This window comes from Barbatula barbatula, assembly GCF_947034865.1.
Source record: "Barbatula barbatula genome assembly, chromosome: 11".
In the NCBI taxonomy this organism is placed as follows: Eukaryota; Metazoa; Chordata; class Actinopteri; order Cypriniformes; family Nemacheilidae; genus Barbatula; species Barbatula barbatula.
In genome coordinates, this window is record NC_136774.1 from 295,358 (window position 1) to 312,915 (window position 17,558).

At 42.8% G+C, this 17,558-nt stretch overlaps 1 protein-coding gene across 4 annotated transcripts in view; it reads right to left on the bottom strand.

The window, feature by feature from the left end:
* The window catches only part of acot7 (acyl-CoA thioesterase 7), a 96,846-nt gene extending 79,894 nt beyond the window's left edge, over positions 1 to 16,952 (bottom strand). For 2 of the 4 annotated variants that reach the window (XR_013787296.1, XM_079467459.1), the window contains exons 1-3: positions 16,284 to 16,952; positions 13,086 to 13,203; positions 12,343 to 12,499 (exon numbers count right to left, since the gene is read on the bottom strand). Coding sequence is in view for 2 of the 4 variants with exons in the window: in XM_079467459.1 (XP_079323585.1) it covers positions 12,343 to 12,499; positions 13,086 to 13,203; positions 16,284 to 16,474 (466 nt within the window). In the remaining 2 variants the exon portion in view is untranslated. Of the gene's footprint in view, positions 1 to 12,342; positions 12,500 to 13,085; positions 13,204 to 13,842; positions 14,107 to 16,283 lie in introns of those variants that run through there. The other 2 variants (XR_013787297.1, XM_079467460.1) reach the window with 2 other exon arrangements.
* Between the last annotated feature and the right edge of the window lie 606 nt (positions 16,953 to 17,558).

Genomic DNA, 17,558 nt, shown 5'->3' on the forward strand with positions numbered 1-17,558 from the left:
AAGTCCTCGACCGTATCACTAACCAGCCCACCCTGCGAGATGGGGGCGTCGAGAAAGCGAACCTTCCCGCCATCTTGCATCTGCGCAAAGTAAAGCCAGAGGTGTCTCTCCTGGACCACTAGTGTGGACATCGTCCGACACAGGGCCCGCGCAGTCACCTTGGTCAGTGGTGGTACAGAGTTCCTGCATAAGCCCCGGGTCGGTCCTTCCCTCATGCAACTCCTTCAATGACTTCGCCTGGTGGACCTGCAGGATGGCCATGGCGTGAAGAGCCGAGGCAACTTTCCCCGCGGCATTGTAAGCCTTCGACACCAGGGATGCCGAAACCTTACACACCTTGGAAGGGAGCCTTAGTCGATCTCTCCAGATGCTGCAAGCGACATCGTCACGCAGCGCTTCTGAATGCGTGGCTGAGGAGCAAGACGGGGTGGGAGCGCCTCTTGAGGAACGGTCTGCGAGGCTGACGGATTAAGGCTCACGGTAATCCCCATATGACCCTCACTCACTGTAGTGCACGGCAGGGCCACTGCTGTCACGGAACGGGAAGCAGGCGAGGTGGTGGCTGATTCCCCGAAAGAACACAGCAGCTCGTGAAGGCAACGTCTGGATCGCCGGAGGCCCAGACACCTGAGGTAGATGTCGTGTCTGTCCCCCTCCTCGATGAGTGCATTGCACCCACGAGCACAGCGGAACATACCGCACTGAAGAAATTTGCTCTTTTAGAAAGAAACAACACTGGTTTACTGCCGAGACGGCCATGGAAAGCCGCTGGAGAAGGGACAATCCACTACACCACGTCATAGGACCAGCAATAAAAATGCAGGAGAAGAATTCGATGCGATGGCTCAACGACAACTCAATGACTCTCAACTCAATGACACAACGTCGAGAGAACGATAGAAAGGGAATGTGTGTTCCTCCATGAGATTCTGAGTGTACTGTCTTTATAGAGCGTTTCATCGAACGAGGGCGCCTGACCTCAAGTTAACTTCCGGCTTGTGTTTGGCTAGTGTCTAATGATAACTATACTTTAATTCATTTATGTTAATATGAATTTAACTTCTTATTTTCTTACATAATGATTGTATTAAATTAATGATTTGATGAAATTTGTTGTATGTTCATTTTATTGAATAAACGATTTGTTTAATGTGTCCTGTAGTTCGGTCGCATTTAAAGAAACCGTATGATACACTGACATCTAGCGGTTGAGTTTGGTCTAAATTCATAATATTGAAGAGACAAGTTTAGACAAGTAACACTTCTACTCGGTTTCTTTTGACTGTTATCAGAAATAATCTACAGGGGCTCTATTGTTTGTGAATGTGTACTGGAAGTTGAGTTGGGGTCACAAAAGTGTGCATATGCAGTAACGTTTGTTTATGTTGTTAAGTTGAAACCGTCTATAAAGAAAACTGAATATCTGTATCGCTGTAAAGTTTTCCTTAATTTTTTATAGATCTGCTTCTAAGGGAAACTTAAATCTAAATAGTGGTTGTTTATATGGCATCATGTAGTTAAGGATCGTCAACAGAGTTTTAATGTCAGACAATGAGTGAATAAAGGGATATATGACACAGCTAAAATGAATATTATGGTTTGTCTTAGATGTAATGTAAATATGATTTAAGGTTTAAAAACGCTGTATTTTCCACACACCGTGCATGTTTGTATCTCTTCTTTGCTCCGCCTCTCTGAAACACGCAGATTCTTAACAAAGCTCATCGCTCTGAAAAGCGAGGTGTGCTGTGATTGGCCAGATCACCAGCGTGTAGTGATTGGTGAAATACTGCAAGTCACTGATGGAAATGTAACGCCTCTGACCATATTTGGAACATCAGGTTCCTCTTTAATTGCACTGACAGGTACGCCCACCTTACTTGCGTTTACATTTGGGGCGGTCTTAGTTAAATCATACCACAAGCTGATGTAGATTTGTGGGGGTGTGGCTACACGAGGTGTTTCAGGCAGGTCTGGGTAAGCATTCGCTTCAAGGTACAACGCATCATTTGTTCCCACACTTTAATTTGTGCAATTGTACGTGTCAAATACATACATGAGCAACTTATAGCACACCAAAGACACAGAAAAACACATTCACACCATATGACCCCTTTAATAAAAAACAATAGCTAGATAACAGGATCTATTGTATATAAAGTATATATGTGTGTGTGAACTAGTTTTCTGCAAACAAATGTAATAAAAAACAATACTTTCATTTGGATTCCATCATGGATCATTTTACAGCAAAACAAACATTTGTGCTGCTTTTAATAGTAGTGTATGAAGTTGCTCAACCTTTATTAAGGAACATTCAGGAATAAACACTTAAAAAGTGTGAAGTTTCCGACCAGAAACATTTGTGATCTCACTGATGATGTGTGTGTGGGGGGAGTGTCGGTAGCGGAGGCTGTTCTGCTGATGATGTCATCACTGAGGCCCCTGCACTGAGAGGCAGGAGACCCCTGAGGAGTGTGAGAGAGACCATGCTGACATGATTGACCCTGACTGTGCGTGTGTGTGTGTGTTCTCTCTTCTAGAGAAGAGTCACGTGATGGCCTGAAGTTCAGAAGTCTACACAAACGTGTAAAAAGCCTCCGAGCCTTCTGCTGATGCTCTATGATGGACTCGTGTTGAAAATCATTCTTTGTTTTTGCTTTATCATTGGATTGTATTAAATGTAGTTATTATTGTGTACATCTTCTTAGCTATCATTAAAGTAGAGTTTATATTTGCATTTATCATTGTCATCTTAAGATATCAGCACCCACACCGACTGTTAAAGAATAAAACAGAAGAAGAAGTAAAAGAGGATGAAAGGTGTGCAGGTCTCGCTCTCTGTAACCGCCGCCTGTGTTGCTGGAGCGTGATGTTAAGTTAACGTGACAGAAGCACATAAAGTCTGCCCTCATTCCCCACGGCTCTGCACAAGCCTTTAAAGACACACAACACGCTTCACATGTAGAGAGAGAGAGAACACAGTGGACTGTTACCCTGTGATGTACACCGGATGCATTACAGATGAGGAATAAATGAAAGGCTTTAACACCTCACATGTGTTGTCTATGATGCCCATTAGAATTAAGATGAAGCTAAACTTCTGTAATCTTTTATATTTTCATGGCTGTGTCGTTGATTTAAAAACGGAATAATGCTGTGTAAAGATATTATTATTCATGTGTGTGTTATTTAAAATCTGACATTTCATTCTTTCAGGTGCAGAATTAGACGTCTACTGTATATCCACAGGGACGGGATTATGACCTCCAAGGGTCATATGACCTCCCACAACTTTACCGTTCTTTCCCTTAGCTGCCCTCACAGTTATAGAAAGTGAAGGTTAAGATGATAATCAGAGCCGGACAGTAACGAGGTACAGTACTTAAGTACAATTTTGAGGGATCTGTACTTTACTTGAGTATCATTTTTGGGGAGTACTCATGACTTTACTCAAGTAGATTTGAGAGGCAAATATTGTACTCTTTACTCCGCTACATTTCTATCCATAACCATAAGTACACGTTACTTCTAAAAAGGAAAAAAGAAAAATCTCGGAAACCACCAATTAGTTTTTTCCCTCTCAAACATGATTGGATTGTGCAGGCGCCACTTATTGGGACAGCCTATCAGCAACAATCACCCAGACCTCAGAGCTCTATCATTTGCTGTACAGCTGTCAATCATCTCACATCTGCATGACACGTCCTGTGTACACTTCCTCATTCAGGACATCCGTGATAAAACTACAGTGACATTTCTTCACCAAAACAAGAAGCTAATAAATGCACGATTGAAGAATGTGTGTTTTGTGTGTTATTTTCATGCGATTTGGGGGTATTTTTATATGAATAAAGAATAAAGGTAAGTGAAGGGTAGCCAATAGCGTCATATAAAATACTAAATATAACATGAAATGAACTTGAAAACATCGCGGCCGGTCAGCTGATTTTCTTTAATCATTATTATTTTCTCTTCTTTGCTCTATGCTGCGTGTATAACACGGTCAGGTTCAGAGGTGTGTCAGAACATTGCTATATTGCCTTCTTTGCTGTTTTAGGTTTATTGATTTCAGGGGCGGCGTTTGTGTATGGCCCTATAGCGTTCAGAAAACATTGTTGAAACAAAGTAAGTGTGCATAATGAGACTCATTAAAGATAATTAAACTACTTTACACTGATGTGTACATGAATGTATTTGAGAATGTATAAACAAGTCAGGGGAAACATTACAGTATTTCAAACTGACTTGACAGAACGTATAGTGAAATGATACGAGGTGGACAGCAGCGAAGTAAATTGAGTATTGTATTTAATTTAACAGTAAAAAAATATAAACAAAGTAAAACAAAGCTGCGCAAGCGTGGAACAGATCGTGCAGTGTCGTAAATCATCGCACAACTAAATCATCATTTGCGCATGAGCGGTTTCTACAACGTCGTGGTGTGCATGCGCGAACGGATCGTCTACTGACACCCACCATAGATTCATTGACGTAGTCGGTAAGACCGATGATATGTAGTTTTGACGTGACATCATCGTAATGTTGGTTCGAAGCTCTTTTTGGCTAAACTCGTTTGTCTGCATTTTCCACATTTAAGATCATATACAGGCATTTATTTTCAATAAAACAAAGAAACTGCTTACAAAATGCCTAACAGTGGTTTTGGAATCAAGTGTTAGGGGTAGTGGGGATGGTCTTTATTTTCCCAATTAGTTGGCATCCATTTAATAATTTTTATAAATCGAATAATTTATAAAAATCCTTGAACCGCCACCTTAACGTGGTGGAGGGGTTTGAGTACCCGAGTGACCATGGCTTGGGCTCTGGAACCACACTCCTCGAGAGAGGATGGACACTTCATCACTCTGGAGTTGCCCATGGGGAGAGGCGGCGGGCTGGTGTGGGTCTGCTTATAGCCCCCCAGCTCTCCCGCCATGTGTTGGAGTTTACCCCGGTGAACGAGAGGGTCGTTTCCCTGCGCCTACGGGTCAGGATTAGGTCTCTCACTGTTGTTTGTGCCTACGGGCCGAACGGCAGTGCAGAGTACCCGACCTTCTTGGAGTCACTGGGAGGGGTGCTGGAAAGTACTCCGACTGGGGACTCCGTCGTCCTACTGGGGGACTTCAACGCCCATGTCGGCAACGACAGTGACACCTGGAGGGGCGTGATTGGGAGGAACGGCCCCCCTAATCTGAACCCGAGCGGTGTTCAGTTATTGGACTTCTGTGCTAGCCACAATTTGTCTATAACAAACAACATGTTCAAGCATAAGGGTGTCCATCAGTGCACGTGGCACCAGGACACCCTAGGCCGCAGGTCGATGATCGACTTTGTGGTCGTTTCATCTGACCTGCGACCATATGTTTTGGACACTCGGGTTAAGAGAGGGGCGGAGCTGTCAACTGATCACCACCTGGTGGTGAGTTGGATCCGATGGCAGGAGAGGAAGCTGGACAGACTCGGCAGACCCAAACGTACTGTAAGGGTCTGCTGGGAACACCTGGCCGAGTCTCCTGTCAGAGAGATCTTTAACTCCCACCTCCGGCAGAGCTTCAACCAGATCCCGAGGGAGGCTGGAGACATTGAGTCCGAGTGGACCATGTTCTCCGCCTCCATTGTCGAAACTGCCATTCGGAGCTGTGGCCGTGAGGTCTCCGGTGCCTGTCGAGGCGGGAATCCCCGAACCCGGTGGTGGACACCGGAAGTAAGGGAAACCGTCAAGCTGAAGAAGGAGTCTTATCGGGCCTGGTTGGCTTGTGGGACTCCTGAGGCAGCTGACAGGTACCGGCAGGCCAAGCGGACTGCTGCCCGGGTGGTTTTGGAGGCAAAAACTCGAGCCTGGGAGGAGTTTGGTGAGGCCATGGAGAAGGACTATCAACTGGCCTCGAAGAGATTCTGGTAAACCGTCCGGCGCCTCAGGAGAGGGAAACAGTGCCCTACCAACGCTGTTTACAGTGGAGGTGGGAGGCTGTTGACCTCAACTGGGGATGTCGTCGGACGGTGGAAGGAGTACTTCGAGGATCTCCTCAATCCCACCGTCACGTCCTCCGTTGAGGAAGCAGAGGTTGAGGGCTCAGAGGTGGACTCGTCCATCACCCAAGCCCAAGTCACTGAGGTAGTCAAGAAACTCCTCAGTGGCAAGGTACCGGGGGTGGATGAGATTCGCCCTGAGTACCTCAAGTCTCTGGATGTTGTGGGGCTGTCTTGGCTGACACGCCTCTGCAGCATCGCGTGGCGGTCGGGGACAGTGCCTCTGGGATGGCAGACCGGGGTGGTGGTCCCTCTTTTTAAGAAGGGGGACCGGAGGGTGTGTTCCAACTACAGGGGGATCACACTTCTCAGCCTTCCCGGGAAAGTCTATGCCAGGGTACTGGAGAGGAGAATACGGCTGATAGTAGAACCTCGGATTCAGGAGGAACAGTGTGGTTTTCGTCCAGGACGTGGAACGCTGGACCAGCTCTACACCCTCTACATGGTGCTGGATGGTTCATGGGAGTTTGCTCAACCAATCCACATGTGTTTTGTGGATTTGGAGAAGGCATTCGACTGTGTCCCTCGTGGCATCCTGTGGAGGGTGCTTCGGGAGTATGGGGTCTGTTGACCTTTACTAAGGGCTGTCAGGTCCCTGTACGGCCGAAGCAGGAGCTTGGTTCGCATTGCCGGCAGTAAGTCGGACTTGTTCCCAGTGCATGTCGGACTCCGGCAGGGCTGCCCTTTGTCGCCGGTTCTTTTCGTAATTTTTATGGACAGAATTTCTAGGCGCAGCCAGGGGCCGGAGGGTGTCAGGTTTGGGGACCACACAATCTCGTCTCTGCTATTTGCGGATGATGTTGTCGTGTTGGCCCCTTCAAACCAGGACCTTCAGCATGCACTGAGACGGTTTATAGCAGAGTGTGAAGTGGCTGGAATGAAAATCATTACCTCCAAATCCGAGGCCATGGTCCTCAGTCGGAAAAGGGTGGCTTGCCCACTTCAGGTTGGTGGAGAGTTCCTTCCTCAAGTGGAGGAGTTTAAGTATCTCGGGGTCTTGTTCACGAGTGAGGGAAGGATGGAACGGGAGATTGACAGACGGATCGGTGAAGCTTCTGCAGGTGAAGAAAGCTCTCAATTTACCGGTCAAGCTACGTTCCTACTCTCACCTATGGTCATGAGCTTTGGGTCATGACCGAAAGGACAAGATCCCGGATACAGGCGGCTGAAATGAGCTTCCTCCGCAGGGTGGCTGGGCGATCTCTTAGAGATAGGGTGAGAAGCTCGGCCACCCGGGAGGAGCTCGGAGTAGAGCCGCTGCTCCTCCACATCGAGAGGGGTCAGCTGAGGTGGCTTGGGCATCTGTTACGGATGCCTACTGGACGCCTTCCCCGGAAGGTGCTCCGGGCCAGTCCTACCGGGAGGAGACCCCGGGGACGACCTAGGACACGCTGGTGGGACTATGTCTCCCGGCTGGCCTGGGAACGCCTCGGTGTCCCCCCGGAAGAGCTGGAGGAAGTGTCTAGGGTGAGGGATGTCTGGGCATCTCTGCTTAGACTGCTGCCCCCGCGACCCGGCCCCGGATAAGCGGTAAAAAATGAATGAATGAATGAATAATTTACACTATTGTTATTGTATTTCATTTATAATGTAAAACGCTATCTGTGAAAAATGTAAAACATACATTGTAGCGCAGTCGCAGTTTATTATGTATTTTTGCGCGATTTGCCACTAGCTATGCCAGGATTAGCTTAAAAATGAAAAGAATCAAGGCTTAACAACCCTGCGACAAGGTAAGACATGTTTTATATTTATTCTTGTTTGCTGAATCTGATCAATGGTTGGTTTATATTTTTGTCTCATAGTCGCTGTAACGTAGTTGTTGGTGGTGGTTATGACAACATCTGGCTGTGGGTTATTTTTTACTAATTTAAGTTTTGTGGTTACATATATGTGGTATCATTTGGTTTCGTTGTGGTTCGTTTTTGTATGGTCTGAGGAAATTTCGCCATAACCTAGGTTTTGATGAAATGCCACTACTGATTGATGAAAAAACAGAGAAACTCACATGTACACACAATTGTTAGCTGAATTTTATTTTCTAATATTACACATTAATGTAAGCGGAGTATTTGCTTTGATGTTCTTGAGTATGCGGTGTGTTTAAAACGGTTCGGTTCAAATGTGGGTGCAAAAATCCATTAAAACTCTAGCAGAGGTTTGTCAGAGCGTTGCCATTGTGCTATTGCCTTGTTGGCAAGTGAGAAATGTTAAATAAAGCAACATGGTAAAAAGATTTAAATTTTACTTTAAATTCTTTTTACATTCTCCAAGGTATTAACATTAACATTTTTCATAACTCCATGTAGGACGTTTCTGTACATAAATGTAAGCACTGTGGCAGTAGTAATGCAATATTTAGAAAATGTACTCTTGATACTCAAGTTCTTTTAAAAACATGTACTTCAGTACTTTTACTTAAGTACACATCTGACTGTAGTACTTTTACTTGTACTTGAGTAAAATTTAGCAAGGGGTATCTGTACTTTTACTCAAGTAATGAAGCTGTGTACTCTGTCCGCCTCTGATGATAATAAATATTAAAACTGTTCTCGCTCTGCGTCAAATGCCTGCGCTACTCTAAAGATAATCTGTTCAGGGTTTATGTAAGTCTCATGTTATCTACACCAGTGGTTCCCAACCTTTTTCCTTGGGGCCCCCCATGTACATATTTAACAATCCGTTACCCCTATATATATATATATATATTAATGCTATGCACATAAGCACACACACACACTGTGTATAGTTACTAAATTTAGTTTTTTTAATGACATTTAATGATTTTTTATGACATTGTATTACATGAATACACAGGAAATGTTCCTTTCAACTTCAAATGTTTCCTTTTAGCCTAATATTTTCATTTTACACAACTAGTAAAACGCATTTGTTTCTCTTTTTTCAGGATTTTATGAATAAACATAGAATACTGAATTTTAATGAACGTAATGTTAAATATGAACGGTAGAATGCTGTATGTACTTACATGCATGCACAGATCCTTATTTTTTTACAAGGCTAATCATAACGTCAGCATAATCACTAATGTCCACCTTGGGCTTGCATGCCTTTCACCAGTGATGGAATGTCAGGTGTAATGCCAGTGACAGCCAGTCTAAACTCGCTGTGGTCTGTTGCGTGACTTTGTTTTTATAGCCACAAGGGCACTGAAGGCTGTCTCAGAGAGGTAGGTGGTACTGAAAGGAAGAATGATCTTTGTAATGGCATAGTTTGCGAGTTAAAGTCGACAACAGGTCCCCTGGTTATCCAAAGCCTTTTGAATCCATTCTCCTGGAAGGACTTTTTGACAGTGAATCAGTTTGTAGTTCAGCGAGCTCATCTTCACAGCCAAGTTATTCCACATCTTCAAGCCTGGTACTCCCAGAACGTTGAAGCAGCAGTGGAAAGTGTTGTAAATGGCCCTGTGACATTTTTCCAGCCCTGTACTCAGCATTGATTGCTTCCAAGATGTTAGACTCAGAGCGCTGCAGTCTCTTGTTGGTCTCATTATAAAGAGTGAATATGTCAGAAGGTATGCGGTTTTGATCCAGAACCCATCAGTCAGCTGCTCCAACAGTGTGTTTTGATTTCGCAGAAATTCCAGGATTTTATCCTGCAGTTCTAGAAAGCGCACAAGCACTTTGCTACGCGAAAGCCAGCCTCACACAGTTATGCAAATAATCTCTGGTTGGTCGGGCGAGCTTTAATGAAGTTTACGACTTTTACAACTGTTGCCAGTGTGTCACCAAGGTCTCTGGACAGTTTTTTACTGGCGAGTGCCTCGCGATGTATCATACAGTGGAAAAGTACACAGTCTGGAGCCTTTTCCATCAAACGGCTGTTAAATCCCTTATTTCTACCCATCATCACGGCAGCTCCATCCGTGCAGCAAGCGACGATATTTGTGTAGGGCAGATTGTACGATGTGAGGTTTTGTGCTTGTGCGCTTTCTAGAACTGCAGGATAAAATCTGATGAGTAGCTGACTGATGGGTTCTGCCATAAAAATTTTCTGACCTGTAGTTGTTGTGGGTAAATTGGCAGACATAAGTATGTCCCGTTTCAACTCATTTCCGTCCACATACTGTACATATATGATAAGCACAGACTCTCCCGCTACTGTGGTCGTTTCATCCAGCTGTATAGCAAATTGGACTTCTCTAAGCTTTTCGTGCAACTCTATTTTGCAGTTTTCTGCCATTTGATCAATTCTGTCTTTCACAGTGTTGATAGAAAGTGGGACTGATTTAACCTTTTCAGCTGCTTGCGGGCCACATAGTCCCTCCACTATTTTAATGCAGGCGGATTTGATTAACTCCTCTCCAATATTATGCAGCTTTTTTGCCTTGTCAGTCAACAGCGAACACTCAAAGGAGACTTTAGTAGCCTTCTGTAAATCACTACCTGCTCCTTCGAATACTTTTCTGATATCTGTCGATCTTTTTGACACAGCCATCTCTTTTTTTGCTTTCTAAGAATTCCTTTTCTTTGCCGATTGTCTCTGGATGCTTCGTTTCCTGGTGTCTTTTCATCTTGCTTGGTTTCATGCTGTCGTTTGCCAGTTTTTCACCACAAAAGACACATTCTGGCTGAGACTTGTCTTGGTCTTCAATAAAAGCAAAATTTATGTAGGTTTTGTCATAGTGTCTTAACATTTTCTTCGCCTCTGATGAAGAATCACCGCATTTACGTTTCTCTGCCATTTTCCTTTTGTTTTTGCCGTTACTATGACAACAAGCACATTGAGCAAGTGACGGTATGCGCGTGAAATATTTATAATTATTTTAAATAAGAGATCCTTTTTGACTGCCTTATCTTGGCATTGTAAGCATATGATTTTTTTTAAACTTAGAAAAAATATTTTTATATAAAATTATTAGTGGAACATTTTACGCATCTTCTATTCGCCTCAAAGCATATCCGCTCCCGCCCTCCCCTAAGGGGGGCCCCAGGTTGGGAACTAATGATCTACACAGCCCAAAAATCAACAATGGACCAAATGAAGGCGTATGAAACGCACGTCTTTAATTACCTGTCAAATATACACGTGTTTAATGCATCACAAAAATAAAAAATTATTCCTCACCATGAATGTCTGTAAACATCAAATCATCAAGCAAAAGATTCGAAAATACTATTGAAATGTGCTGTAATTTAGTGAATAAGTTACATTTAATTGAACAATGCTATAAAGTAGCATAAACTTTCCTGTATCTCAGTGGTAAGAGCATTGTGTTAACAGCACAAGGTTGTGTGTTTGGATCCCCGGGGATTGCAGATATCTGTGTATAAATGTATAGGATAATGCAGTGTAAGTCGCTTTGGATAAAAGCATCTGCAAAATCCCTAAAAATGTAAATGTAAAAACATATGTTGCCATTTTTTTACAGGGTATCCACAGAGGCCTTGTATAGGCTATGGGACCCATATATTAAACATAGATGAGCTTTGATTTTATTATTGTTGGGTTGCCTGTACCCCACACTGGAAGCCCAGGGCCCGCTCGTACTCATGGTGGTTAAGACCCCTGGACACAGGTCAGTAATCCATCAAGCAGGCGTGGCAGAGTCCAGACATTTAACCTTTCTGAGTGTTTTTGTTATGTACAGAAAGTTGCTGTCATCCAGTCACTGATGTGTGTGAAATATAGTCCCGTATTACTGTGGAGTCTTCACATGCCCTCACATCCTCAGATCCTACACAGTGGATCACTCGCCCACGCCGCCTGTCACATCACAACCCTGTTGCTGTGGTAACAACACATGTGCCATGGGATTTACTCTTTTCTTTTAGTCCTACACTTCTTCTGCCCGCCTTCTACATTTTGCATTGCTTTTTAATCTTTCATACACAGTCCGAAACAAACCAATCTCTGTATTCTGGGATGAAACAGCTCATTTGTCTTCTATAGCTCTTTATTCTCTAGTGTCACATGATATATCAACAAAAGGAAACGTCCTTGCGCTATAGCGCCATCCTGAGATCTGTTCAGAGAAGTGTGCACTGAACTGAGACCTTTAACCCAGAAAACACATTCATCCACACCTTCTGCTTGATTCATTCATTCCATCTACACGGAGAAGTCATTGACAACATTCCACACATTTTCAGACTGCAGGTTTGTGATGTGTGCGGTACACACAGAAGTTGTGAAGGTTACATACGTTACTTTTGCTCTGATGGTAATGTTACATTGAATTGTATGTTTGACGTTATGTTACGTGTTTTAACTGCTGGTATGAGACGACGATGTGAACAGCATCTCTTTTGTGTTCTGTCAGTAGATGATGATGTAAATCACACTGACCTGTGACTATGTTCTCGGAGAGAACGGTGACCTGCACCTCGACCGAGCGTTTGGACGTGTAGGTTATCTCAGCGCTCACGTGAGCCACGTCACCAATGAACATGGGATGAAGAAAGTCAGTGCGCTCCACCCGGGCCAGAGCCGCCACGCAGGGATCCTAGCAGCCCAAAGAAACTGGTGTTATTCTGCCGCTGGATTTCTCCAAATAATGCCTTTGCCACAGTACGTTTTCATTTAGCAACAATTTGAGCGACAAATGGGAAATGATGCTGGTCTCAGTGAACCTAACACAGATGTTCTGGGTGAGCGCCCTCAACTGTCTACAGCACATCATTTTAACACACAAACTGTGAATGACGATGCTCAGGTGGCATGGCCTGCCCTGTGATATTCAATATTGTGGAAAAAAGGAAAACTAATCGCATAATACAACACACATTGTCACAAACATCCTAACAGTTCTAAGAATGTAAATCTAATGTAGAACATCATTCTCATTCATAGCAGGTATGCGTTTTTGATTTTCTGGTCTGTTCCTGTACAGGTTGCATGAGATCTGATCTGAATGCTTTTCATCGCTACATTAATCTGATAACTACAGAGTACACGACCCATCTGACATATATTTTAAAAACATGCAGCTTCCTCGTTGCATCATTTCTCTTGATGAGAATCAAACAGAAAGCTTTACACTAAACATGATGTTTCTTTGAAAAGTACAAATGCAGAGGGTTTACGCTCACCCTTCTCTGAGTGTTGCAGTGGCGCGTCCCAATGATGCACCCCGCCTCCTCTATCATCTTCAGGATTGTACCACCATGAACATTTCCAACAATGTTGGCATCATCAGGACGCATGATCCTGAAAGAGCATCACAAACACATACCATATTTAATAAATGTTTGCAGTCCCACACTGAGAGCAGGTGGTATTTAAGCATCATGTTCTTTTTTCACAGGCATGATACAAAAATGATAACTGATTTGTTCTTAATGGCAAATTATTCCTATTGCGTTATTAAGTACATTTAGAAAGATGTTCGCATTATTATTTGTTTGTGGCTCAGGTGCAGAACGCATAGTCTCCACTGAAGCACGAATTTGAATCAATGATGTGAATGACACTGTTTAAAAGGTTGAAATAGTTACGAATAAATAAAAAGTTTTGAAAGTATTTAAATAGTTTCGGCTTCGCGTCGGGTCCTGATCACACAGTCGGGGTTTTAATTCTGCGGTAACAACCGGCTGCCTTTTATATAGCTGCATGTGTGAGGTTCAGATTTTTACTTCACAAATTCTTTATTACTTAATACATTTAATACACAGAATGACATCTTTTTTTACTTGAGTTTATTCATGTTTTCTCATTCATGTTGAACGTGAAATTCCATCACACCTGTCCTTTCTACAAACTATTTAACACCATACTCTTCAAATCAACATGATCTACAAACAGAAAGAGAAGGTGCTCAAGTCTCAGTGTGATGATGTGTGACTGTACCTGGTAAGCTGAAGAGAAGCCATCGAAGATGTGTTACAGGTGAAATAACAAACTCTTGCCTCGATACACTGCCTCACAGTGAACAGGGACTACAGTCACATATCATCACATATCATGACATACTGCACGTGATGATGTCACGGACTCAGACTCCGCCCCACCTTCAGTCAAACTATGGGCCACTTTGCCAGTAAAATCAGTCAGAGACTCTGCGGTGGCACTGAAAACAGCAGCCATACAGCATGATATACAATCCACTGCTTCAATGTGTTGTGGTCAAATATGAACCTTTCCGTCTGTCTTCTGGTGTGATTCACCTTACATATGACACACATTCCAAATGTAGTACGTGCCCAAACCTAACTTTCTGTTGACCTCTGCAAAGACTGCGGAGTTGTTTTCATTGAATTTCATATAATTCATAGTGTATATTTAAATGAATTAATATGAACATTTACTTGTGTAAGTACAAAACAAATTGTGGGCGTCCGATGAAACCGTCGATAAGATGACTGGTTGGATTGCTTCATTGTAAGCCACCTAACCAGTTTCACAAAGAAACAGGAATGCTGTTAACTGGAAATATCTCTTGTGGCACCCATAACAAGTCATAACACACTAAATACTGCAGATAATGTAATTACTATTACATCATTCATGTGGAAAAATATCCATAAAAATGTGATCAAATATTACACACCAAGTCATGGTCATAATGTTATAAGAGCTTATTTAAACAAACAAAAACCATTGTATTGTTTTCCTGTGTTCCTTAACATTTCTTTATTTGAATCCAATAGTCTTAAACTACCAGCGCCAGACTTATAAAGGGAGTTTAGTTTGTGTTATCTTCATGAAACGCCTCATCTTTCAAGGTGTTGTTGTGTTATCTGCGTCAGAGCACAAGCAACAGATTAGAGATTCACCAGCGTCTGTCCCTCCGCACTCCATAAAGTATTTTACAATCATTTTCTATTGGCTTTTTTAACTTTGCAAAAACAACACAGGTTAACAATTAGCTTCACGTTTTTTGTCTCCAATACTTTTTATTGCATCTGCCAAAACAAAAAGTAATTTCTACAAAAAACATCGGAATAATGGCGAGGACATCTCTACGCTGAATAAAATGTTGCATATTTCTTGTTGTAAATGAAGACAATGACACATCATCATACAGTATGTGTACAGTCGCATTCACTTTGCAACAGCAGTATGTGAATATAATAAGTGTTTAATACCATGGTTAAACATCTTTTACTGTTACCATAGTAAAGTAACCATGTTTATTGGTTTCATTTCTGGTAGTAAAACCATATGGTGAATTATCACGAGTGCATTTTATTTATGTCATAATATTAGGCTACTTATATAAGTAAGAGGAATTTTTAATTGAACAATAAACAGGAGAGTTGGTCAGTGATTTTTGGTGAATTGCACAATATACAGAATTGCACAAAAAAGTTAGGAAATCCGTAAGGATATTCAATGACAATTATGTAAACAGTAAAGTCAATGAAGGGATGATTCATGTTATTTGCAAAAAAACTGCAGAGCACAATACGGCTGGTTATGATGTCCATTATTGAAGTGCACTTGTTTTGTTTTAGCAGTCAAATATATTTAGTTTAAAGATCAGTCCAGAATGTTAGGGTTCTGAGGTGTTGCCTCATGGATGCCATTAGCCAGCAGCAAACGGTAACACTTTACAATAACATCACATAAAGGATCATGAACTAATGTTCAAACTAAGTGTTACTTCATTATGAACTAATGAGGACTTAAGGCATGTACTTATCAAGAATGAACCTCAACTACAACATGAGTCGATAAGATTTACAGTTTAAAAACATTGTTAGTTTGAACATTAGGGCATGATCATGTATGTGTTATTATAACATATAACATATATTGCTCGCTTCAAACACACATCCTCACATCAGTATGACTCGATTGCGTCTCCGCACGTCATCACGGGTGTAACTCCACCACCTTTTAATGCCACAAGATGGCGCCACTCGAGCACTGGACCTCAATGCGTCATCCAGTAACGCCGCGACGGTCGGCTACAGCGATTGGACGCGTCATTTAAACGTTTAATCCTGACGCAAATATTATACACAGAATCTTGTTAGCAAAGTCCAATCCAATATGACGTCATCTTTGTTAACTGGTTGTTTGACAGAACTTTCAACAGGAAGTCCGGTTTCCTGTATAAGTGCTGTACTTCATGTCGATAATCACACATGTGTGACATCTCAAACATGCCCGACCGGACCTCGTCAGCTCGGACATCTGAACCGAACCGCTGTCGTCAGCTCCTCTAACACGTTTGATTCTCAGTGAAATGTATTATTCGGCTCCGTCTGTTTGTAGTGCGGACAGTGAATTTGACCGGAAGGAAGCTGAAATCGTGTCATTCGTTGTAAAGGTGAAGCTCTTACCTGCAGATCTGGATGGACGGTGTCGCTTGAGAGTCAGACATGATCCGGCCTGTGTTCTGCTGGTGTCGATGTTCAGCCCTGATGTCTGTGTGCCGCAATGAAACCGACACTGAGCCCGACGGAACGAGAGCTGCGCGTCTACCGGTGCTGTGCAGAATGTTCACTCCCCGCCAGATTACGTTTCCCCTCATGGATACTGCTGCGAGATCACATAATCCTAACCTATAAATCCACCGACAGTGTTGTGCTAGTCAATCTGAACAGTCGAGGCGTTTATGGATTCGTGCGCGAGGGTTTTGCTTTCGTCTGTTTCCCGAAGCTTGTTGATAAAAGTGCTGAAACTACATCCGTTCTTTCTTTAAACGTATAAATACCCAACGCACGTGTAAACTGTGTTTGCGAATGGGTTCATATGTGTGTGTCGTGGAAAACGGATGAAGTTCGCGTTCAAATATTCGCAAGAAATCTAGACTAGACCGAACCACCGAGAGGTGGCAGCAGACACCGCGTGTTCAACTAATAGAAATGAATCATATATATATATATAATTAACTGAACTTAAAGCGAATGTACTGAACAGACGCTTCATACATCTGCACGTGACCACAGACAACAACAAACCTTTATGACGTCATTAAAGACTGTTCGTGTTCGCGCCCATATCCACGCAATTGCGCGGTCACTTGAAGGCATTATTTGGCACATTGGACAGATGCCGTTGTGCCAAAGAGAACCAATAATCGTTTCCAATAGCAAGAAGCTTAATTGTGTCTGATTCAAGCCACGTGTGCAACAGGTGCACTGTTGTTTCATTCATTTGATCTGACTTGTTCTCTGAAAGAACGATGCATGACACAAAGAGATGTGTGGCCCATATGCTTTATTATAAAGTGTGGCTTAACACAATGAATAAACATTACAATAAATAGCACATCCCCAAAAGAGATTTTAGTGAATAACACAGTGTGTTTACAGAAATAATCCGCATCGACCCACCACAGTGTGAAGAGCAAATGTTTTACAAAAAACAACCCCTGGGGTTTTACTAAAGCGTTTTCGAGAGCCACCGACCATGTGAGCCCGCAGCGGATCTAACCGCGTTATATTTACACGTTACGCGCAGGATCTGAGAAAACAAAAAACGCACTGACCGTTCCGCTATACACTGGATTGGAAATAAACAAGTATTCAATACTTATGCGTGACCCGATGATTTGTAACATTTCATCAAACTTGACACAATTCTAAACACTACATGTCGACCGTAAATATGTA